The sequence below is a fragment of the Eleutherodactylus coqui genome, chromosome 1 (genome assembly GCF_035609145.1).
Source record: "Eleutherodactylus coqui strain aEleCoq1 chromosome 1, aEleCoq1.hap1, whole genome shotgun sequence".
Classification (NCBI taxonomy): Eukaryota; Metazoa; Chordata; class Amphibia; order Anura; family Eleutherodactylidae; genus Eleutherodactylus; species Eleutherodactylus coqui.
Genome location: NC_089837.1, coordinates 442,500,922 through 442,526,320, shown reverse-complemented (window position 1 = coordinate 442,526,320; position 25,399 = coordinate 442,500,922). Strand labels below are relative to the sequence as shown.

At 40.8% G+C, this 25,399-nt stretch overlaps 1 protein-coding gene across 3 annotated transcripts in view; it reads right to left on the bottom strand.

Moving 5' to 3' along the window:
• DCLK1 (doublecortin like kinase 1) overlaps window positions 1–25,399 on the bottom strand; it is a 382,755-nt gene that overhangs the window by 39,058 nt on the left and 318,298 nt on the right. For all 3 annotated transcript variants that reach the window (XM_066582756.1, XM_066582763.1, XM_066582771.1), the window contains 4 exons: window positions 23,941–23,998; window positions 21,428–21,547; window positions 16,171–16,317; window positions 886–1,019 (listed from right to left, as the gene is read on the bottom strand). In XM_066582756.1, the coding sequence (XP_066438853.1) occupies window positions 886–1,019; window positions 16,171–16,317; window positions 21,428–21,547; window positions 23,941–23,998 (459 nt within the window). The remainder of the gene's footprint in view (window positions 1–885; window positions 1,020–16,170; window positions 16,318–21,427; window positions 21,548–23,940; window positions 23,999–25,399) is intronic.

The following is a 25,399-nucleotide window of genomic DNA, read 5'->3' as shown; positions in this document are numbered from 1 at the left end:
GATGAATGGCATGTGACTGCAGCAGGAGCTTCCAAGACTGAAGTGCCAGAGATAGTAGCAGCTATTCCGGGCTGATGGGTAGTGTTGCTCGTTGTGATTGGCTAAGCAATAAAATCGGCCTGATTTTTGCTAAACCGGATCATCCCAATCCAATTTTTAGTAAAAATCACCAAAATATTGGCTCTCTGCTTTGAGTAGAAAGGACAGGAGTGTTAGCTAAGCACCGCTGCCTTGCTGTGCTGGAGTTCTAGAATCTGACCTTGATGGGGATTCTCTGATTTGGCCTCCTTGAACAACAGTGGAGGTAATGGTGGTGGTGGCGGCATCGCAGTAGTCAGCACTGCTGCCTTGCAAGTTCCAATCACTAGGCTGCAACCACCACTAACTTCACTGTTGTTCAAGGAGGCCAAATTAGAGAACCCGATGTTTACTCCTATTGATTTTATTGGAAGTTGTAATCCGTAATCCCAAATCAAAGTTATTTTTGAAAAACATATCGGTCACTCCTGACTCAATTATTTCAATAATCGCTCAACACCACTGATGGGACATTTAATGGGTAAGTATCCAATAGTTTATTATTTTAACTCATTCCCTGCCCTTAGCCACATTTTAAATAGTATTTAGGACCAAAGGGTGAGTCTCTATTACACAAAAAAGGGACTTGAATAAAGGCTTCTTAAAGTTTGAGAAACTATTTGCTTTTTTTCTAATCCCATATAGCCCCCTTTAAGCATCACAATACAAATTATGTTTGATATTAATTCCTTAGACACATTTTCAAATTTTGGGTGGAAATCCTATTACATAAGACCTTTCAAAGCGCAGGGAAAAGTGTCCAAGAATAGCTTTTTTTTAACACTATATGAATGTGAAATGCTTTACCCAGTCTCTGCAATGATTTCTGGAGCTACATATGTTGGCGTTCCACACACAGTGTAAAGAGGTCCATCTACCACCGTGGCCAGTCCAAAGTCTCCAAGCTTCAGAGATTTGCTGCCATCCTGGTGCTCATACACCTACAAAATAATTGGAATACACATTTTAACTTGTTTCATTGAAGAATAAAACATAAAACAAGGTAAGGTAGCATGGTTACTGTAACTAGTAAAATACTGTACAATGAAGGTAAGACATTTTACATGTAATGCAATGATCTGAGCTCAGGAAGCACATACATCAATAGGTACTTATCCCTATATATACATAAGAAAGAAGTAATGGTCTCCATAACACTATCTGAGATAATATATACCCCTCAGTAGTGTTAAGCGAACCAAAACAATCGAGCCCCGTTTTGGGTCGATCTTTGCAGAAAGTTTGTTTAGCCGCAAGTCTGAATCTTGCATGGTTTGTCTCAGACGAACCCACTAAAATGGCACCTACTACACGGCAGAAAGGAGAAAAAGAAAGGATCACATGATCTCAGGATAGCCCATAATGCCTTATCTGACCAGGGGGCCACTCTCTACTCCCCGCTAAATCAATGCTCCACCACCTCTGCCAGTGCTTCTGCTCCATCACTTAGCAGTCACAGCCAACTCAGTTTGGAGAACATAATGACAAACTTGGCCAGTTCTTCCCAATGTTCAAATCTGCTGACCCAAAAGTCAATGGCATCTTGACTCAGGTTATACCCTGGAGAAAGGGCACAGTCAATGTAGGACTGAAACTGGTTGTTTAGGAGGTTGTGGTGGTGAACATCCCTTTGGTGATGATGATGATGTGTGTCAGGTTGGCATATTAGACGTAAAAACATGGTTCAATCATCTGATCAATCACCTTCTCAACAAAGATAAAGGGCACTATAAGAGCCTGACAGCTGCTTATCTCCATGCCTCTATTAAAAGCATGTGCAGCTTACGGGTGCCGGAGATAATGTTCCAATGGGCTAGAGCACAGTATGCCCAATAACTTTTATATTTGAAACTAATACTTTCAGTTATGTAGATTTTGGACAAAATCCCAATGTTATTCACCTTCCTCCACTTCTAGCTTTTGAAGCACTCTTGATAAAATAACTTAACATACTGTGACAGACTATATCCCACTTCAAGCAGGGTGAAAATAGAGCTGGGAAGATGGAAGAATTGTAATTCCATTAATAAACTGTGAATGGAACATGCAGTGCAGAAATAAATGTGTAAATCTTTTAGCAATTAATTTCAGAAATGATTTGGTGTTCTTTGAAATACTGTATAAATAAATAATAAATTCAATTAAACTTTCGTGAATTAGGAAATTACAAATGTACAATTCAGGAAATTACAGTAGATGTGATTAAAATCTGCTCCATACTTGGTATCGAACAGTGCAGAACAAATTATTGAAAACTTCCAGCAGTCTCCCTGCCCTGTATAAATGAAACAAGTTTAATAAGTTTAGACACTTATGTAATAATTCCCATTGCAACACTACAAATGTGGAGCCTTCATATCCTGCCACAAATGCTGATGGCACTGCAGAGGTATTGTTCCATCGTCCTTATTTGCATAAATTACCCAGAGGAGCATGCATGGCCTTATAAGTCTCCTCACTCACCTCTCAGGTGTCTTCAAACACCCCTTCTGGGTGCCCTCCTTGGTGAGAGACAATGCCTCTCCTCCTTCCCAGACCCACTCACCCTATAGGTGTCTCCAAGCACTTTTTGGGTGCTCTCCTTAAGGACAGACAACATCCCTCTTGACCAACATTACAGGCCTCTCACCGGCCAAGCCAGAAACCTGCTGCACGATGATGCAAAAACCCCAAAGCAGCTGTCTGTGTATGGTTTTCTGGCTTGGTTTCCTATTCCTAAATTATTGTTTTACAGACTTGTTAAAGAGTCGTACATTGATTTAAAGGAATGTTACCATCCAATAGGTGGCGCTGCAGAGGTATTGTTCCATATTCCTTATTTGCACAAATGCTGATGACATGCCAGCAATGCACAATGCCAGTACTTTTATTGGGTTTTTCTCTACAAGATCATGGCGATCTAAAGAGTCCACCTCTGGTGGTAAGGTCTGGACTGAGAAAGGTATTGCCTAGCAAGTTCTTAAAAAGTGACCGAGAATGTCAAAAGCTGCTAATTGTAAGCTGTAGGCTATTTCCATAGGTCCAGTTCATTCTTATGGAGTATTACTGCACATATAAGCTGCTATATTTTTAAGAACGAAGTCTTGGGACCTCTGAGTCACCATTTTTTTATGGGCAAATTGGAAAACTATTCTGAATCCTATAAGATAATAAGTAATATACAGAATGTCCATAGCTTAGAAGCGTATAAGAACACTTTCACTGCATCTACCATAAAGTGTAAAATGATGATAATTCCAATCATGATCACCTGTACAAGATCCTCCAGCTTCTAAAAAAGTTAGAGATGTGTCTTTTTTTTATTTTTTACAGACACTGGAAAAAAGTGCCTTCTTTTTATGGGCTGTCCAGGAATTTACGGGCGACTGGCAAACCTGGTTAGGTCCCACCATCATACGTTTATGATCTGTCTAATTGATAAATAGTAGGACATAGGTTGGACAACTCCAATTTTCTCTTGTGCTTCAATAAATGATTTCTGTCTGTATGTAGGTCCACGCTGTGCAGTCCCTTATGGATAGACATGAACCTACATGGGTTTAGTTACACTAAATAAATGCGAAGCGATTAAATAGAAATCAGTCTCAAGAGTTCTGAGAAACCATTCGAAACCTAAGAAAATATATTGATAATTACTGCAGCATAAATCAAAGCATTTTTGCCGTCTAAGCAGCAGTGGATGATATATGTTGCAGCTCATCCAGATACAAAGGCTCAGCCTTTATGTTGTTGGTTGCCAAACCAGAGGTCATGCTTGGTTTCTCTTCCTGCTGGACGGACCTGTAAGGAATCTTAGTAGTCATTCCCAATTAATTGAGATGCTTTTTGCATTATATCATGAGAACATAATAATTTAATCAGCAGGCCAATTTCACAATCTTATTCCAACTCTACCGCTGTAGAAGTCTAACGGCTGTCTCATTATCCCTTCTATTTATCCCGATTTAGCTCAAAGAGGCATATGTTAAACACATTGCAAGCTAACGAAAAGAAAAACAACACAATTTTGCCTACTCCTGCCAGCTACCCGACAATCAACCAACAATGTAATAATTTGCTTTGGAACAAAAAGCAGAAATGCCATGTTAGCAATTTGGCCTTTTCCTGGCAGTTAAAATAAGACACTGGAAACAATTAAGAAAAGAAACTCTTTCGAGTGTCAGAATACAATGTAAAAGGTTAATTTTCCAAGGGTCAGTTTAGCTTAGAGTCTACATCTCTATACATTTCTTTCTGAAGAAATATAGATTTTATATATTATTTTATAGTCTCTCAATGAAACAGTGCCATGTAGTGAGGGGATATTAATGTCTGAGTCAGCCAGGTTCAGACACTACAAAATCCATGGGGTCCACCAAAAGACAACCACATCGGAGGAATCAATAGTCTGTTACTTTTTGAGCTAAATCAAAAATAACATATTAGTCATGACCCTGTAATTTTACTACCTACCCATATTCTGTGTCTGACTGGGTATCCTTGGGCCAACCTTCATCTTTACAGAGCATGTGCATATCCATTTTATAATTCCACTCATAACTTTGGTATTATCATTCTACACACTGGATATGTCATTAGTAAGGTCTCATGGGTTATTATGAGAATCAACCTGTAAGAAATATACCCTAAAGGCAAATGATTTACTCTTAAAGGGAACCTGTCATCAACTATAAGCACCATAAACTAAGTTATGGTGTTTATTGTTTAGGTGGCTTGGAGTCTGGAGAACTTCCTTTCATACTCACCCAGTTCCCCGTTCCTGCAGTGTCCCTCAGCCAAGTCAGCATGTGTTCAGCCAGTCTGACACTTTTCAGAAGGATGAATGGGAATGTGTGGGTACAGCCTTCTGAAAAGAGTCTATCTGCTGTGGGAGTGCTGACTTTGCCGAAGGACAACACAGGAATGGGGGACTGGGTTAATATGAGACATAGCTCCCCAGAATCCGTGTCACCTAAACTATAGGCACTGTAACTTAGTTTATGGCGCTTATAGTTGATGACAGGTTCCTTTTAAGTTAGCTTCAAATTGGGTTGTCTTTTATTAACCTCTAAAGCTTTCTTTTATTGGGCACCAATAACTGTGTCAGAGTACGGCCCAACAGAGGATCCTTAAGTATTCTTGAAAGCCAGTCTCATGCTGAGTGCACTATACTGTTTAAAATGAGTCATCGATCACGAGATTTAAGGGGCTTTCAATGGTCCGAATATTCCGTATGAATGTTGATTGTCTCATTTATGAAGCAGAAAAAGTCTATGTGAATGGGGGAAGTGCTGCCGACAACGATAATACTATATTGGAGACTAACTATTGTGTTAATGATTCTTCATTATCCAGTGCCACCAGCATTGATCTACGTAAAGGTCATTTAAATAAGTGCCAATCTTGTTGCACTAAAAAAGGGGTTTAATCTCATTGTCACATTGAATCAATAGTGTAGTACCGTACGTTGAAGTTGATGGACTTGTACCTTTCTCAGCCTTACTATGACGTGACTTGCACAAGTTCTGTAAATCTATAGTGTGGCCCCTCAGAATTCAGTGGTTTTGTTGGGTTCACCATATCCATGTCTAACACTGGTAGCTCATACTCAAAAACAATATTGTAGACTGAAGATACTAGTTGTAATATATTTTACTGGATCATGTTATTTCAGTTTTTCTGCTCTTAGGATGAAGCAAAAAGCTGACGTAAACCCAGACTAAATTAAGAGTCACTTTGCCCAAAAATACAAGGGACAAGAAATATTTTTGAATTCTCTTTCCCTACAAAAACATTTCTATGACTACAGTAATCCAAAGTTCTTGATAACCTGGTGCATATCAGATCTCAATGATGCAAGCTTAAAGGAATTTTATTGTATTAAGAGCAAGTCTTGAGCAAATGGTCTAACTTTTCTTTTTCTGTAATTTTTCTTCATACGTCTTCTCTGCAGAGCTTCCTTGTAGTGGTAAATTATACAATAATTTTGTAACATGTGGGAAAAGTTTTAGGTTTCGCAGTCCTTGTTCCTCTTTGTAGCTCATGCTGACGGCTCAAAGAGCAAATTGGTTCATGAGCCTCTGATGCAATCTTTGGCTTATAAGAAATTTTTTAATGAACGCATACAACTGGATCTCATCATCCGCAGAAGTCTGACTCAAGGAAAGAGCTACACTTGTCTGTTTCAGTGCCAGAGAAGGATGTCTGCATGGATGACAGCTAAGCAATGTATTTAAGATTCTTTTGAAACCACATCTAGTTAAACACATCTGTCCCCATAAATACACATAATATTCACCATAAAGTTGCCTTTGAAAATGCATAATTCAATCACAGATATGTTAGTCAACATGGCTTTATGCTGTCACAAAAGGATGTGGATCCCAATGTAGAGTATGGTGTCGAAACCAGACACTTATCTTGCAGAGTTCAACCAAGGGGTATCGTGTGTGAAAATGAGAACGGTGGTTTTGTCCGTCACCAGCGATCAGGCTTCAACTTTGATTCTAGGAATTAAAGTTTGGGAAAGTAAAGAAAGCTTCTAGCTGCTCACAGTGGGCGAAACCAATGGTTGCCATCTGTAATACGTTATCTATTGACCCCTACTGTGTTTCTGGTCTATAAAATAGTTTGCAGCTTTAGAAGAGTCGTTCTTTTTGGATAACCTAACTTTACATCCTGGAAGTGCTATCTCTAATTATTTTGGCAGGATCAGCTGATAATCTAATGCGTATGTCGGGGGCTTGTTGGATTTCAACATGCCGGATCCTTTGTTCCCTCAGGAGATAAAACTATTTTGGCAGTAGCTTATTCTCCAGTCTCTACTGGAATAAACAATTACAATCAGTCGATCCAAACATGCGCCTTTATAGTGGCAGTGGGAGGCGCTAGATGCATGGCTAGCTGAGTACTGACCAATCAAATTAGTGGACGTCCATATTGTCTATTATTTTTAGGGCAGCTTCAGATGTCCATATGTGCAAATACGCTCACCTCAGCGCGAAGAAGTTGTGCATGAATGAGTCATTTTTGTGCACTTATAAGCACATATTACTGTACTTTTTGTGCATGCATGGCATGTTCACATGCGCACACAAGACAGCCCTGCCTTAATTGAACAGGCTATTTAGCCTAATGAGGTCAGGTTGTGTTGTTTTCCCCATGGTTTTGTGCAGCGTTTTGCGCATTTGCATATGTATTGACTGTGTATTTGTGTCCCTCCCATAGACTTCTATGGGGCCCCTGGTGTGCAACTACCGAGGAAAACAAAGCAGATGCAAATCCATGCTGGGAAATACAGTGTGCAATCTATGCATCCTGTGTGAACATAGTGTCAAGGGTTTGGCCACTGGAGATTTTGCTGCCTGTATTTGTGCTGAATACTGTTGCGTCCAACCGGACATACAATATTCAAATCAAACGAAAACAGCACAACTGTGCAAAGGAAGCATAAAACTATGGGAAATGCTCTCCCTATAAATCCCTAACCCAGGAGGTGGCCCTGCCTACTCGGCGGGCCGATCGCTCCGATAGGTGCGGACCCGCACTCGTGCCTGGGCCACTGACACGTCCCTATCAGGGAGCCCTAGAACAAAAGAAAGGGAAACAGAAAACCAAACAAAGCAGAAATAGGGACTTAGCTCGCACGGAGCAGTTTCAGCCAGGATGTGTTCCTCAGTAGCTGTCCAGCGGCAACTGAAGCATTGACCAGCACAGGAGTCAATACTAGCACTGCTTAAATAGGAGCAGGGCTATTCAGCACCAGGTGAGGACTGACATTAATCTTGCAACCACCACACCCCTCAGCTCCAGGAGAGGTAGGAATACTGCTAAACCCTGGTCTGGCCTGAAAGCAAGGTGGGAACCTCTGAATGGCTGCAACAAATACATTCAGTTACTGTTCAGTGCTGGCATAGAAGTGAACATGACCAACGTAACAGTGTATAGCTATTTAGAGAACTTTCCTCACTCGTCTATGTCTACCTCCCTACCTGTGCTCTCCACTCTGTTAGTTACCTTGCACTAAATTCTCTTTAATCCAAACTTCCCACTCCTGTCTTCAAGACTTTTCCTGAGCTGCACCAGTTTTCTGGAATGTGCTACCCCAGACAATTAGGTTAGTACCCAATACCCACAGTTTTAAGCATAACTTAAAAACGCATCTTTTTAGGAAGACCTACCATATTCCCTAATTTAATTCTTCTCCCTCTTCTACCGTCACCCTCAGAACCTGACCACTCCTTCCCATTGTATCTCCCACACTTCATACCCCCTAAAGCATTTTACTGTTTTATACAAAGTGGTAATCGGCTCGTACAGCTTTATGTATACTACCCTATTTATATTATAGATGGCCGAACAATTGTACAGAACAAGCACTTGTATCTCTTGTGTCACTTCTACTTCCTCATAGATTGTAAGCTCTTGTGAGCAGGACCATCACTCCTAAGTAACATTGTCTATTGGATCAATACTATATGCAATGTCTATATTTGTCTATGTTCCCTCTGACTTGTAAAGTGCTGCTAAATGCTAGCACTATATAAATAAAGATTATTAGCAATATCTAAAGAAATCAAAAAGCTCAGCAGATGAGATCTTATACAATCTCACATCCACACACTGTAGAAGAAATCTTCAGTGGAATTGTCCTGTGTTTTTTTAATCCATAGTATGTCAATCTATATTGCACATTTTCACCAGGGATTCCACCCTTCGGAGTGCATAGAGTAAATTCCATGGCAGATCTACAGGAAAATCTGTAAAAAACAATTGTGGGTTTTTTTTGGAATCGTGGTGGATATTTGGTTACCAGAATTCTCTGCTTTGTGCCCTGATAAACCATGAAGAAGAAAGCAGGATGAGTCTGAATTTCTAGAGCACAACGAATCCTTTGGTTTACCAAAGCTATAAAACTGTAATTGCACTACAGTAATTGAATGTATCACTATATAAATATTCACTGCCATATGTATCCTATTAGTGGAGTAACACAGATTGGCTTGTAAGGGCTTCCTAACAAGAGCGGCATATGGCTGGAGACAGGGACTGGTTTTAGAGGGTGATTATACTACTATAACAATTGTCTACTTCTGTATATGTGGATGTGCAGTTATAATGCCGACCTACGGTATATATACAGTAAGGGGGGACTTGTTATTTGTATAGCGTCAACATATTCTGCAGGTCATTTTTATTTATTACCCCCCACCAAGCTGGGTCCTCATTTTACCGACCTCGAAAGTATGGAAGGCTGAGTCAACCTTCAGCCGGCTACTTGAACCACACGGGGATTGAACTTGCAGTCTTCAGGTTGTGAGGGAGAGCTTCAGTACATAAACCAGGTGCAGAGCTAAACCAAGGTAATTTCCTAGTAAAAATGCCGCCTGGCAGCTGGGCCTGTTGTGTAACTTCTTGGGTGATAAAGAAGTTATTTGATCATTGTTGGTGAAACTGACCAATACTTGATGGTGTACTTTGGACTCAACTTATTGAAAAGTAATAGGATTATTATTCCACTTGGTAAGTCGAAGTGCTTACTCAGAGCTAATCACATAAAGTGTTTCTCAGGACCTAGCTGGTATTTATAAGGAGGGGGGTTGCCAGGTTATACATTCATGGTTTAGTCTTACCCTAATGGCAGATTTGCTTGGATAAAGTATGTGAAAGATATCTCTGATCACAATATGTGAAAGCTAGCCATAGCTAAAATGCCCTCTCAAATGCGCAAAGTTATTACCAGACACTAACGACTACCAACTCAACCCTTATTGGATAAATCAGTGGGGCAATAAACTCTATACTGTTACTGGGTACTGTTACTGGAGAGAGGGGTCAATCTGTAGAGAGATGCACTGGATTTGAAAGGTATCGGGAGCTGTGCTTAAGTCCTTTTGGTTTTCTGTCCAGTGCTCTAATCCACTCTTGCTTTTTGCTGCATTAACCCCTTGAGTGGCACGCCCAGAAATTTTCCGGGACAAGCTCCACTGCCGATATGTATCACTATGGGAGCTGCAGAGCACAATGCCACAAGCTGTGACATTGTGCTCTGCCTGCACAGTCCCACAGAAGCAGAAGATATTGCAGATATGCCGACAATCTCCTGCTTCTAAGTCTCCTGCTTTGTTTATAGGTTGCCATAGAGACAATCGGCTTGTCAGAAGCAAGCTGACTGTCTCTGTGGCAGGGAGAGCTTGTGCTTGGCTGTTAGAGGACAGCCAGGCACCAGCTCTTACAGCAGAGATCCGAGAAAACCTCGGATGTCTGCTGTGTTAACCCTTTACATGCTGCAGTCTATGTGACTGCAGCATGTAAAGGGCTGTCACCATCGGACCCCCGGAAAGTGATGAGGGGGTCCTGATGATTTCCTGTGGAAGTCCCCTAAAGGGACAAAAATTTTAAAAAAGTTTTAAAAAAAACTAAAGTAAAAAAATTATTAAAAAAAATAAAAATAAAAACACTTGTCTCCCTTTACTTTGTAAAAAATTCAAAATAAAATCACACATTTGGTATCCCTGCGTCGTAATGACCCAGAGAAGGACGTTGGTACATTATTTAACCCCTTAATGACACGGTCCCTTTTTTTCTTTTTTCCCCATTTCTTTTTTTCCTCCCCCGTTTAAAAAATCATAACTCCTTTATTTATCCATCGACGTCGCTGTATGAGGGCTTGTTTTTTGCGGGACAAGTTGTATTTTTCAATGGTGCTATTTAATGTACCATATATTGTACTGAAAAACTTTTACAAAATTCTAAGTGGAGTAAAATGAAAAAAAAAATGACATTCCGCTATTTTTCAGTGCGTCTTGTTTCTACGGTGCACAAACTGCAACAAAAAATGACCTGATAACTTTATTGTATGGGTCAGTGCAATTGCTACAATACCAAACTTGTATAGTTTTTTTTTTTGCTGTAGTACTTGTATTTTTTTCAAAGACATTTAATTTTTTTAAATTATTTTTTGCTGCATCTTCTGCGCGCAATAACTTTTTTATTTTTCCGTCGATGTAGTTAAGTGAGGGCTCATTTTTTGCAGGATGTCCTGTAGTGTACGATGGTACTAATCTGGAATACATACGACTTTTTGTTCGCTTTTTATTGCATTTTTTCTGGAAAACAGGGTGACTGAAAAAGTGCATTTGTGGCGTTTTTTTTTTTTTTTCCGACTACGTTCACTGTGCGGGGTAAATAATGCACTACTTTGATAAATCGGATATTTATGGACGCGGCGATACCAAATTTGTATTTTTCTTTTAGGATTTAGATTTTTTTATTATAGATATGGCAAAAGGAGGGTGATTTAAACTTTTATTACTTTTTTTTTTTAAGTGTGAAAAAGTCATGAAAAAGAAAAACAACTATTACAATCTGGTGTTGGCATAATCGTACTGGCCTGTAGAATTACTTTAATAGATTATTTATACTGCTCAGAGAATGCATTGAAAAATAAAAATAAAAAATATGCCAGAATTACAGATTTTGTTAATCTTGCCACTAGAAAAAATGGAATAAAAAGCGATCAAAATTTTACATGTTCCAAAAAAATAGATAAATGAAGACTAGAGTTCATCCTGCAAAAAATACGGCCTTCTAGAGCTCTGGCAATGGAAAAATAAAATTAATACGGCTCTTGGAATGTGGCGACACAAAAGCAAACCTTTAAAAAAAAGTGCTTGAAATGTACAAAAATAGCGAAACCTAAAAGCTGTATAAACTTGGTATCGCCAGAATCGTGCTGACTCAGAGAATAATGATATCACATTATTTATTCTGCATGTTGAACGCCGTAAAAATGAAATCCAAAAAACAAATGGCAGAATTTCTTTTTTTCCCCCCAATCTCCCTATAAATGTTTTTACAAAAGTTATGCAATACATTATATATACCCAAAAATTATGCCATCAAAAAGTACAACTTGTCCCGCAAAAAACAAGCCCTCACATGGCCGTGTCAATGGAAAAATGAAAAAGTTATGGCTCTTGGAACGCAACTACAAAATTAGTTGAAATTCAATGATTAGACCATTAAAAAAACCTGTCCTTGTGGGTACGACAGGGTGGTAAGAAACCCGCCACTCAAGGGGTTAAAGGGGTTTTCCAGGACAAAAAATATGCAGTATGTATAATGGGCTGGAAAAGTATTAAAATAGAAAACTGAGCCATACTCACCTCCCTAGATGGCTCCAGATCCAGTACAGGAGCCCCAAACCCTGCTGCTCCGATCCCAGAAGAAGCTGCAGCGGTCACATGCCATTCATTGTGCATGTGACCACTCAGCCAATCACACACTTTAGAAGTGATAATGGCATGAACAGCACATGACCACTGAAGCCTTTGAAGCTGATTGGCTGAGCAGTCATGTGCACAATAAATGGTACGTGACCATTGCAGCTTCTTCTGCATTTGGAGTGCTAGGAATCGGGACTCATGTGCTGGACTAGAAGTCCATTGAGGGAAGTGAAAATGGCTTATTTTTCTATTTCTATTATAATTTATTTTAGTCCTGGAAATGACCCTATAAGTGTTACTGATAACTGAACTATGTGGTGTGTTATTTTACTTTTTGTAAAATGTCCTTTACCCTATATTCTATTACTGCTTGAATTTGGTCTTCTGATGTGAATCCATGTCTACTGATGGGCCAGGGGAGGTTTCCAGCTACATAAATAGGGAAGAGACAACAAGTCAAGTTAATATCTTCAGCAAAAATGTGAGTGATATGAAGGATATTATCAACAAGTGTCCTTGGAATAAATGGGCCATAATAGAATTTTATCTTAATATGGTAAAGTTGCAGTGTTTTTAAATAGTTTGGAAACCTTATTTGGACCATTTTCAATTCCTTCCTTTTTGTCCCAGGTATTCTTCACTATTAAAATATGCTGCGGGCTAAATCTGTCAAAGTCTCCTTCTAGAAAGAACTAATGGATAAGCCAAGCTCCTTAGAGACTACTGCATCTCATACTATTAATGACCACTGACATGATTGCTACAGCTCTGCCATGAAGCCTTCTATGTATAATTAAATATATATTTCACCTAGAAAAGAGCTATAAATCCTGATATTTAATGAGAGCTCAATTATAATGCTAAATGCTAGGTTGGCAATCGTGAATATTGGCATCGTAATAACTGACCTTGTCCAAGTTCACATTTTTTCTAACTTTCCCTTCTACTAAAAATCAAGTTTTGCCAAGTGCCAACTTTCAATAGTTTAAGACATTTTTTATATATACTGTATTTACTAACAGCTTTTCCTATAGTAAGGTTTTAGGGTGGAAAGCCTTGGATGATGTCAAGATAGTCAGTGGGACTTCCCTACTCTCATTTCACTTCCTACTGTTGGCTGCTCTGGACCCTGGTTTCTCCTGGTTGGAATGAGGCCAGATATTGTATTTTCTCCAGCCAGACTCCATGGACTACAATATACAACGCCATCTACAGGCTTTGAGGTCTACCTTCTGTGGGAATCATGCCCGCCACATGATCTGTCTCACATATATAGCATAGAGGTGACTTCCAGTACTCATGAGAGACCTCCATTTACCAGGTCCTGGAATGGAGAGCTGTCAGTTGACATCTCAGTGGCAGAGTGGAACTAATAGTTTCTTCGGTCACATAAACTGCCATGTGCAACGTAAGAAAAGAACTACAAACTGCTCACTTGGTGGTACTATCAAAATATTTCCAACCATTTCAGATAGCTGTTGGAGGTATGATTCGAAACCGAGAACTATGCCACGTGTCTGGTGGGACTGTTTCAAGCTTAAACTTTTCTGAGATATGGCATTTACGTTATTTTATAAGGCTACTGGTCAATCCCTTACGACGACCCCGTAGATAACTCTACTGTCTGTAATTCTCTATAACATTTTTCCCATTAAGAAAGATCTACTTCACCATTTTTAACTGTCACTAGGGTTGTGATTCAACAATACTGGATGAGTACCAGACCACCATCCATGGTGGAACTGTTACAAGAAGTGAACATCATGCAAATGGAAGAACTAGTGGCAGAGGACTCTACTAACCCCAGAAAATGTCTGATACTCTTACAACCTAGGGTTACATTTCAACATTCCTCTTCATTCAAAACCCTTAGGTCGGGCTCACACGAAGGGATTCCAAATGTGGATTTCCACAGCGGAAGACCTGCGATCATTCGCGGAAAGTAATTGGGAATGATTGCGTAAGATCGCGAATGCGAGAGTTTTTCCGCACGGATGTACATGTATGCACAGCATATTGTCTACGTGGAAGAAAGATCTCTCCTACCCTCCAGCCGGCATTCTGGCTTTTTCTTTGAAGTTGTGAGCATTTCCGCCACTCATATGCAATGCTAATTGCGTATGGGCGATGGAACACTCTCATCTATTGACTTCAATGGGGTCCGTCTGCGCCAAATCCGTGCTAAAATAGAACATGCTGCGATTTTTCCTGCACTCAAGGAATAAGCAATTTGTACCTGCGAGTGTGAACGAAAAATCAAAAATATATGCCTTTCAATGCCCACATTTTACCACGGATCTTCCACGTGAACGGCAATCACGGATTTGGCAATTAAAATCCGTACGTGTGAGACCCCCATTATTGGATAAGGTACTTACCTTTGTTTATAGGTGTGTTCTGCGGAAACTTTGTTCATTCCTCCTCACGTGAGTTTGAGAGTCACTCCTTTTTTTTCTCCTTTCCCTCTACCCTTTGTTCCCTGTTCTCTCTCTCCCGCCTCTTTTCCTTTTCTCCCCCTTCCTCCTTTACCCTTTTCATGGTCTAGATGTTTGGTTCTTATACCAAAGTTTTGGACTATCCATAACATGCTTCTTATCAGCTGAGACACTTACCAATATTTAAACATTCATTTCCCGTCAGATGTGTTTGTACATTGCCTTTATGTTTTGGGAATGTCCGTGTTCCCTGCCTGATACTTACCTTTCGTCTGTTTATTTACCTTTAACCCCTTGGTGATGAAGCCTGTTTGCGTCTTAATGACCAACTCATTTTTCTTTTTTTTTAATTGTTGCATTCCAGGAGCCATAACCTGTTAATTTTTCCGTCGACATATGAGGGCTTGTTTTTTGCAGGATACGTTTTTTTTCTATTTGCCTAATTTTTGGGTACTGTATAACTTTAATTAAATCTTTTAATAGGATTGGGGGAAAAAAAAGAAATTCTGTCATTTGTTTTTTGGATTTCATTTTTACGGCATTCAATGTGCAAAATAAATAATGGATAACATTATTCTCTGTGTCAGCACGATTCCTGAGATGCCAGGTTCAGAAAGATTTTTTATGTTTTGCTATTTTTGTACACAAAAAACACTTTTTTTTTTAAAGATTTGCTTTTGTGTTGCTTGACAGAGCTCTATGGGAAACTTGTTTTGTGCGGGGTTAAACTCTAGTCTTCAATTATCTAATTTTTGGGAACATCTAACATTTTAATCGCTTTTTATTCAATTTTTAATGGAAAATCTGCAATTCTGGCATGTTTTTTATTTTTAACAGCGTTCACCGAGCAGTTTAAATGTAATGTTAAATTAATTCTGCAGGCCAGCACAATTACACCAATACCAAATTTATGTCTTTTTTTGTTTTTTTGCAACTTTTCAACACTTTTTTTTTTAATGTATTTTTCTTTAGCGCTGCATTCAAAGACATTTTTTTTGTTTCTGTGTGATTGTAATATTCATATTAGTAAGTGATTACAATATCAGAGCAAAAGGATAATTTAGTGCAGAAAACTCAACACTTGAAGGGAGGCTCTACTACCCTCTAGTACCCAATAATGTGCCCCCTCTCAAACTCTGTTAACTGGGCACAATCTCTGCCGTTGAGTTGTAGAGGCATCTAGTGATCAATAAGATCTACACAAGCGGAAGATGAGGTCCACTACACACAAGGAGCCTCTGAGAACCTCTTATAGGCCCAGAGGGAAACCACTTTTATGGCCTCAAGTGACCAGACCGTTCATCTAATCACACCACAACTCTAATCATTTACATATTTGCTTGAGATGAAACTGCATGCCGAGTTTTGCAGCAAAATGACAACTTCTAGATGCTTGATTTTTTTGACAAAGAGTAAATTTTCTAGTTACTGTATGTCCTGGTGTTACTTACCAACAAGTTTTCAGGTTTGATATCCCTATGGACAATGTTCAAGCTGTGCAGATATTTGATGGCGCTCATTAAGTTATAGAGCATTCCGTTCGCATCTCTTTCTGTGTATTTGTTAGTAGAGGTAATGGCATCGAACAGATCCCCTCCCTGTGGAAGAGAAAATAATCAATCCTCTACAGACATACTCAAGACACAGTATAACGTTTTACTCCTACAGTAACACTGCATCTTTTTCAAGGGGAAGATAAGATAATACTGTTTCATAACAACATTTACTTCAGCCTACATTCAGTAGAACATTTGAGGTTGTTGGAATATGCACATTGGCTACAGAGATAGAAATGTTACTATTAGCAGAAATTCTCCCGCTGTTTCAACCTCTCGTGTCTACTAGACACTTGTTGTTGGGGCAGTTGATGAGCAACTGTCTCACAACGGATCTATTAGATTTGGCCAGCTGACCCTACTGCTGTTTCTCAGGCTCATTTAGAGAGGAGTCCCATATTGGATAGCTGCTCTTTAAATATTCCTGGCCTCTGCAATATGTTGCTGGCTATAGTGTAAACTATGCCCATTTACATTCAGTATTCCTTGTATGCTTCTAGTATCTTGTCCCTAGCCTTGCTTTCATAAGTGTAATTTTGTTCCTGTGTTTCTTTTCTAGACTTGTTTGTGCTTGTTCTGTGCTTGTTTTTTAGGCTGTTAGTTTGTTGTTTGCTCCTTTCTCTGTTTTTATCAGTCTTGTCTTCCTTGTTAGTTCAGCTATGCTCAGATTGGTTTTCTTGTTTCTAGGTCTTAGTGCCCTCTCATTGTTTGTCAGGGTCAGTGTTTTAGATTCCATCTGGGATATCTTTAGGAACACTCAGAGACAGTGGTGCCTTTTGTTAGGGTCAGCATCAGGGATAGATTAGGGGTAGACTAGCGTTAGGGTCAGTTATTGTCAGTTTGTTATAATCTGTTTACCATCATCTCTCTGTTCCATTATCTATCATCATCTGTGTGGTCCATTTTCTGATACCATCATGAAAATCATTCAATTACCATCACTATTCTGTTTCTTTCATCTATTGATTAGTTCCTTTTCTTGCAACTTTGTTACCTACTAGTGACAATATGTGCTTCATATTGGTCATTCAATCATCCTCTAATATACAGAGCTGGACAAAAATATGGAAACACTATTTGAAATGCATGCCTAAAGTTACATGGGATTATAAATCATATTTCAATAAGAGATGACCGATTTTAAATGGAGATTATATGACACAGTTGCTGCTGGGTAGAAGTGAACATCTGCAACATCTGCCCCAGCAACAGGGTTCCATTGGTCAGGGGTTTGAGCCACTCAGCTACTGATACCAGCTGGTTCCCAAAACCCCACAGAGCAGGGCAAGAGGTGAAGTCAACACAAATTTGATAGGAAAGCTCTCAACCAAGCAGGGGTCAAAGGGGCAGCTCAGTCCTAATGATTAAAGTCCCATCCATTTCGTACCATGTTTCCATATTTTTGTCCATCCCCTGTAAGTCAGTCCTACTGCAAGTCCTGGTGATATCTAACTACTGGGAGACACCACTAGCACCTGGGAAAAGCAAATGCTATAGATGAAGCCCAGTTGTATCATCTTGTGACCAGTTGCCGTCGTTACAGACTTACCCTATTAAGGCACATAAATGTAATAAAGATGTGTCTCCCATTGAGTTACCTCTATTAACCAGTGCAGAGAACCAATACAAAAGAGGAGTATTATACTAACGACTACTTGATAAGATCGCCGAAGTAAAAATAAATCCACCAAACTCCAACATTTGATTTTAGATCATTTGCTGCAGCCAGGATGAAAGTGTAACTGAAGCAATAGGATGTTTTATGGGTCTGTGTCTGATTAGGTCCCAAGGCGCAACAAAGTTTCTTTGTCAACCTGCAACATTCTCTCATTATTTGATGTCACCAGGAACTTTAAAGAGGATGAAAAATGAAAGAGGTTAATAAGTATTTTTAATAGATCTGTGTAATGCTAGAAAAATGGAGGCATCACCAGAAATTGTTCCCAGATTGCCTAGTTATGATCAGTACCACCTGCTTTGTAGGAGATAGGCTTTGCTTTGCAGAAACTAGTTGATACTGGATATCACCACTAGATGGCAGTGCTTCTCAGTAAACTACCCGTACTGCACAGACACTGGTTTCCAATAGGAGAATTGGCCGGACAACCAGAGCTTGGAGCGAGGTGCACATGCAGGAATGATGGGTGCCACATAACGCAATGTGACAGAACCGCTGCACATCAGTCACACTTCAGTAGAGGTGCGTGGTGACCAAAGTATTTATGTTAGGGCGTAAGAGTATTTTGGCTCTGTAAATACACTGTGTATTTGTCCACGCAAAAAAGAACGCACAAAATCATGTTGATTTTGTGCGTAAATATGCAGCGAATGCACAGGATTCCTGCGTATTTCACGCATATTTATGCACGCACATTGAGTGAAAAAAATACACTCGTGTGAATGAAATCAATGGCTTCCATTCACTGCATATTACACATGCAAAAATTGCACCATAATATGTGGCGCAAATACACTCGTGTGAACGAGGCCTTACTGGGAGTTTTTCTATTTGCTTGTGTTAAATTGAGACTTTGAGGTTGGAAAAGCGAAACACTGCATAAAAGTTGTCTAAGGCTGCGGTCGCACAGAACGGTAATGCATGTACAATTTCCATGCGGACCCTTCGCACAGAAATTCCGCATGTATTTTTAAAACTGAGACCAAGCAGCAAAGTAGACAAGACTTGCAAAAATTTTGGTCACATGCTGCCAACAGTCCTCTGCGGACAAGCTGTACGGAAACGGACATGCGGCGCGAAATTCAAATCCGCGACATGTTAAATTTGACACTGTTTCCGCTGTGGACTTGTCAAATGGCGCATGTTTTGAAGCAGCCTTTCAGCTGCAGAAATCTCGTGGAATTATCGTGCGGTCCCGCTGCAGACATTCCGGGAGATTTCTGTCCCGTGTGACCCCAGCCTAAGGGCGCCCACCCACTGGCGATTTTTTTTCCCTGCGAAATTCGCAGCATTTTTTTCTCTGCAGGGGTCTATGGGACTTGTAATGTTAAAATCGCGATCGCGCAAAATCGCGATTTCGCGGTAAATTGCGATTTTGCGCGATCGCGATTTTAACATTACAAGTCCCATAGACCCCTGCAGAGAAAAAAATGCTGCGAATTTCGCAGGGAAAAAAATCGCCAGTGGGTGGGCGCCCTTAGAGCCGCAACCTCAAGCACAGTAGAGCGGTCTTATTTACTGCAGAGTTATACGCACTCCTGTGTGCCACTATATGGCGGGCTGTATGGCACCAAATCATGGAAATAGCATAGTAGCAATAAATACAGTAGAGAATACATCATACGTGCATGGAGACACTGGTTTGAGTCCCCCGCTCCCCTGCTAGGGGGCTGTTAGGTGCATGCAGGCGCCATTTTGGTATAGCTCCATCCCTTCCCTAATGTATAGCCCCCAGTAAGGAAAGTGAACAGGGCTAAGTCCCGCTAGGCCCTGCCCATCAGCTCAAACACTCTCGGCGCAGTTAGGCGCTGTATAAAGGAAATTTTGTGCAGCACCACAGGGGAGTGCAGTGGATGCAGCAGGAGACCGCAGCCTCAGCAGCAGTGTGTGCTGCCTAGTAGGAGTGAGAGAGCCCTGAGGATGGGGGCGTAAGCTGGAGAAACAAAAGGGCCCGATGACCAGGGGCCGAACATGTAAAGTCGCGTGAAAATAGAGGGAGTCTCCCTTCCTGCAAGGAATTTGGTCTCTGAAAAAGAAAATGGCCCCATGGACCTGAGACCACAACAGTTACAGGATACACAAGACCAATCCAATACCATTAGTGTGCACACACTATGATGGATGGATATGGACTGGGGGAGTATCTCCCCAAGGGGGTCATAGTGATGCGGTTATTGTGACCAGGAATGGAAAAGTTTGACATTAGTTAATGTAATGTGTAACACTTTAGGTGATGGGGAACAAGGCAGTTTGAGTAGTGGTGCTATGCTCTAGCAACAGATGTAAGATGAAAGTGGACAGCAGATGTCTGTTTGCCCCAACAGTGCTTTGAGTCTGCAGGGACACGGAGCTTGTAATATTGGTGACGTACTCTGGTTGTCATGCTGCGGACCTTTAAGATAGTAATGAGTATAATTTTGGACTGAATTGGACAGAAAATACGCCCATGTGCATGGGTCCTTACAGCATTAAAAAAGAGACAGCACAGCAAAATGAAATGGAAACAAGTTAGTACTGAACTAAAAACGAGAACAACTCACTCGGTACCTTGGAGAGACCCACACCTGGGCCCGCCACTACACCAGAGCTAAGAGGGCATTCAATTCATCCTCATAGGATCAGCATTCCCGGTCACCATAGAACATCCAATTAGAAGGGTGCCCGGTAGTACCCCAGAAATTGAGTTAGGTGAATCATAATATGCAGATGCCTGAGAAAGAATGCATTGCAGGACCTCTGAAACACGTTGCAGTTTTGTATTGCTTGACTATATATACTTTTAGATTAAAATTGACAGTGCTGCCACCTACTCAAAGTCTCCCGGTGCTGACTGAGAGACCGAATTACGGTGTGTCTACAGGTAAACCTGGAAGGGGCTTGGCATCCCGTTACATAATCCCCTCTTCTAATAAGTTATTTGCATATTCCTTTATAATTTGTTATATCATTATCTAACGCACTGCCCTGAGCGTTGGGTACAATCTGGGTAGACTGGGTACAATCAGATCTACTTCTCAGCTGAGAGCAGGACTTGCTAGTCCAGGCTTGCGTTCTCTGAATGTATGCGAGAGTGTTCTCATTCACTGATAGAAAACGAATCTGAAAATGTTGAAGAATTAGTATATAAAGAATATTAAAAGGTTGTAAAACTTTACATTTATATGCTGATTAAAGGGGTTTTCCAACACCCTGAAAATGTGCCCAAGTGCTGGGGAAGGACACAAAATAACAAAGCAATACCCACCACCAGCTGCACTGGTCCCGCCACTCTGGTGCAGTAAGTTGCTGCAGCGATCTGGTGCCGTTCATGGTTCACGTGATGTAGGCACTCAGCCAATCACAGGCTAAAGTGGTGATTCCGCTAGGAACGGCAAGTGACTGCTGAGGCCAGTGATTGGCTGAGTGGCCATGCTCCCATTCTGTGCCTGATCTGACAGGTTAAACTATAAATAAAACCACAAACATTCTGCTAACCTTAACAAGTTCCATTACAAGATAAAGCTCGTTGGGCATATCCATTTCCTCAATGAGCAGAACAATGTTGGGATGCTTCACTCGTCTCAGGATGGAGACCTCATTTTGGATCATATGCTCCTGTTCAAGAGAGAATAAACACATGAATGCATATCGCAAAGCAATAAAGCAGAAAACAGATTTCTATTTACTTTACTTAAATCGATAAATTCTGTATGTGTAGACAGCCGAAATAAAACATTTATTACACTCACTTCTCCAGCTCCCTGCATCCTCAGCGCCCGGTCTGGGTTTATAGGCTGCAGTTAGCTTCTATATGGAACATTACAGGCTCCTGCAGCAGATCACAGATCTCAGCGCTCGCTCACTGAGGTCTGTGATTGGCTGATTCCACACATAGGCTGCTGCAGCCTGTTTTCAGGATGTCATAGGCGAAACCAGAGATGACAATGCGGTTGATGCAGGGAGTCGGTAAAGGTGAGCATATGACTTTTTTTTAATAGCACGGGGGACCTGTTTTATAGAAAAAAAATTACAGTGTCTCGGTCCTCCACGCCTGTGTTGGTGTTCAGGCTGCAGTCCCACCCAGTTTATAGGACGTCACAGGTGCGGCAGCCAATAACAGCTGAGCAATCGATCGCTAAGCTCTGTCATTGGTTTCAGCGCCTGTGACGTCCTGTAAACTGGTTGGTTAAGCCAGTAAACATGACATCACAAGGGAAACCCGAAGCTGCGGCACGGGACACAGCGGGAGTGGGGAAAGGTGAGTATATCGCTGTATGTTATTTTACTGCATGTAGAAGTGCTTTTACCCATAAACTAAAACGTAGACAACCCCTTTAAACAAGGAAGCCTACATATATATATATATATATATATATATATATATATATATAGAGAGAGAGAGAGAGAGAGAGCAGGTCACTTGATTAAGCATACACCCGGTAGATCGTGCTGTGACTAAGGGAATTAATAATGCATGCACTATATGACTAAGAAATATAGGTCTAGTTTGAAACTCCAACATTTCACCCAATTTTCTAATTACATTTCCATTCTCCTGAGTTCAGCGCTGCTCATTATAAAAGCAGATTCCTAGTTCTTGGTGGCACAAATAGTAGCATCTCTTAAGATGGCACCAGCGGGGCATGAATTATTAATGCTAGCTCCAGGAGAGTAAAATCATATTGAACTTAAAGGTTTTTGTCGAAATTGTGACATCTGATTTCTCATTCTTTCCTACAATTACTTTAGCAATCATTGAGCTGTTTATTTTCTCACTTTTCAGAAGGGGAGTGTTAGAGTAATTTGGGGGAGCACTCCAAGGGCGCCGTATAGGGAGTCTTTTTCGTTTTGCTATTCAGACTGTAGCTGGCCTAGTAGAGCTATAGTGGGAAGTGGATGGTAAGACCACAGACCCTTACTCATGTGGGAGGGGGTTGTTGCCCATCCGTCTACACAAGAGCATATTTGTCTGGACAGGATAGCTGAATTATCAGTAATGGGTGGAGGGATATAATGGTGATAACAATGAATTTGTAAAGAGGTATAGGTGGCCAGTTGGGGAAGTTGCCACCTCCCATGCCTTACATTACAGTGAAATCCACATAGGTTAGAAGGGTGAATATCGTACCAGTGCCTCCAAATTCTAAATGTATTTTATTTAAAGGCCATAAACGAGCTGGATTCCATGTGGACGGCTGCCATTGAAGTCAATGGAAGCCGTCCGACCCGTGGCCCTTCCACAATCATCATTGCGGAAAGGCCGCAGGATCCACGTCATCGCCTAGCGATGGCGCGGCCTTATCTGTACTGTGCATTGGGCGCGGGCGCCGGCTGGTACATCCACAGCACAGATAAAAAGAATCCAGACAGTATGCAGGGGTTCCTGGCCGGGCACAGGGTCGGATTCCGCTGCGGGATCCCGCATGCGGAAGCCAACCCGGCCGTGTGCATTTGCCCTTCACCCTGCTGTGTGCATTCACTGCTTTCACATCTGTGCTGGAGTTCCTTTTTCCTGCTCCATTCAGGAAGCAGGAAAGTAGGTCGAACAGGTCTGCCTTATGATGGAACTGAACAGCGCCAAACTGACCCCATTGACTATAACATGGTTCATTTGGTTTCCGCTCAGCTGGCATTTTACTAGAAGAAAAAGCTATTCTGGTATTTTGTGCTGGATCCTAAGGATTTAAACTTCGATTTCTGCAGGTATGGAATATACAAGAGGCATAACAAAATGAGTTTATGAAACAGCTCTACTTCTGTCTTCTGTAGGTCTTGGTGGTTGTAGGTGCTTAGATGTACTGACAGCTTCCCTTTAAGTGCTTGTCAATCTCTGGTTGTCTGTAAAACTGAATGAAGTGGAGGTGCAGATGTTTGTCCACTGCTGTCCGCACTTCAGGACTTGCCTGCATTGTCGACTTAGTGGTTGGACCTTGTGGATAAGGAATAGCTTGCTTTGGTGGGACAACCCCTTTATTAATGTAAGGGATTTCCATTTCCCTATAAATTACCTTTCCTCGGCACTTGCTTTTGTTGATGATTTTCAGTGCATATTCTCTGCCGGTTGACCTACAAACAAAAATATTAAAAAAAGTTAAAATCAAAGTAACATTTTGTAAATATTTGCATTTTGGTTCAATGATTGTCCTATGAGTAGTATCTATTCTTAGGCCGCCTGCACACGGGTGGATTTGCATTACGAAGTCCGCGGTGGGCGTCCGCCTCCGGACTCCGCAGTAAATACTGCCCCACAGCATGCTATGGAAATACGGGATTTCATCTCAATGAGCGAAAATCGATTGCGAGTCTAACGCTGCGGAAAGCTTCCAGGTGCCTCCTTATAGGCACTGGAAGGCATCCCAAGGATTTTGGTCGAGCAAGGATTTTCAGGGGTGCGACTTATTTTTCCGCTAAAAACGTCACTCCCAGTCGTGTGAATTGAAAAGTAAATGCTGGCCATGAGCGCGGAAAAACGGCCATTCGTGCAATTTTACGGCATGGTTGGGAAAATGTAGAAACACATAGGGCTGTGTGAAACTGCCCTCAGGAGGGCCAGAGAATTACAGAAATATGGCTGCTGGAGATAATAGTGAATGACTTTCCCACAGCTACTGGAATCACATTCTCACTGCTCAGTATTTCTTTTATGCCCTCCCTGATTCACTTATTTATGTTTGTTACAAAAAGCAGAATCTGCTGTTTTCTCTATGTGCAGTGTATAGAACACAGCATAGCAGCAGGCTCCTCCCACCAAGTCAGAGAGAACTGATAATTAGAGATACAGCCTGCAGAGGGGTAAACTGGTGATAAATGTAGGATACAAGTTATATAAAAGACAGTAGACACTCGTGTGCACACACAGCAGTTTATTGTGAAAAGTAATCTGAAAAAGCCAGTGCTCTTTAATTACATCTGATGTGTAATATTTAATTAAAAAGATTTAAATCAATGATTAATGGCCTTGTTACAAGTAATTGTTATCTTATGTCTTTTTATTTGATTCATTTCTAAACGGCTGTTTTTTTTCAGCTGTGTCTAAACATAATTTATATCGTTTTTATTGAAAATTCCAGTACAGTTCATCCATCCACTAAGCCATGCAGCTGCTCCTCATTGTAGTCATTAATCATCCTACAATAGAACCCCCACAATAAGGAGAAATCACTAATGCTCTAAACTTTCATGTTTGCTCTGTTAACAATAGTAATACTCAACATGGTAATTAAGGCAAGTTCTCCTTGAACTCATTCACTACTACTATGCAGACTAATGTAGCGTATACGTCCTCAGCATTATGGGCTATCCATTACTGTGTAGCTATAACATTGGCGCTGTACCGCAGTAAGGTCCGACTTCTCCACTATTCATCACATCGGTTCTATCTGTTGCACATAATGCAATAATTACATTTTCAGAGTCATTCTAGACCTTTTGGTTCAAGACCAAAGACAATACGGTTTAATGAGGGGG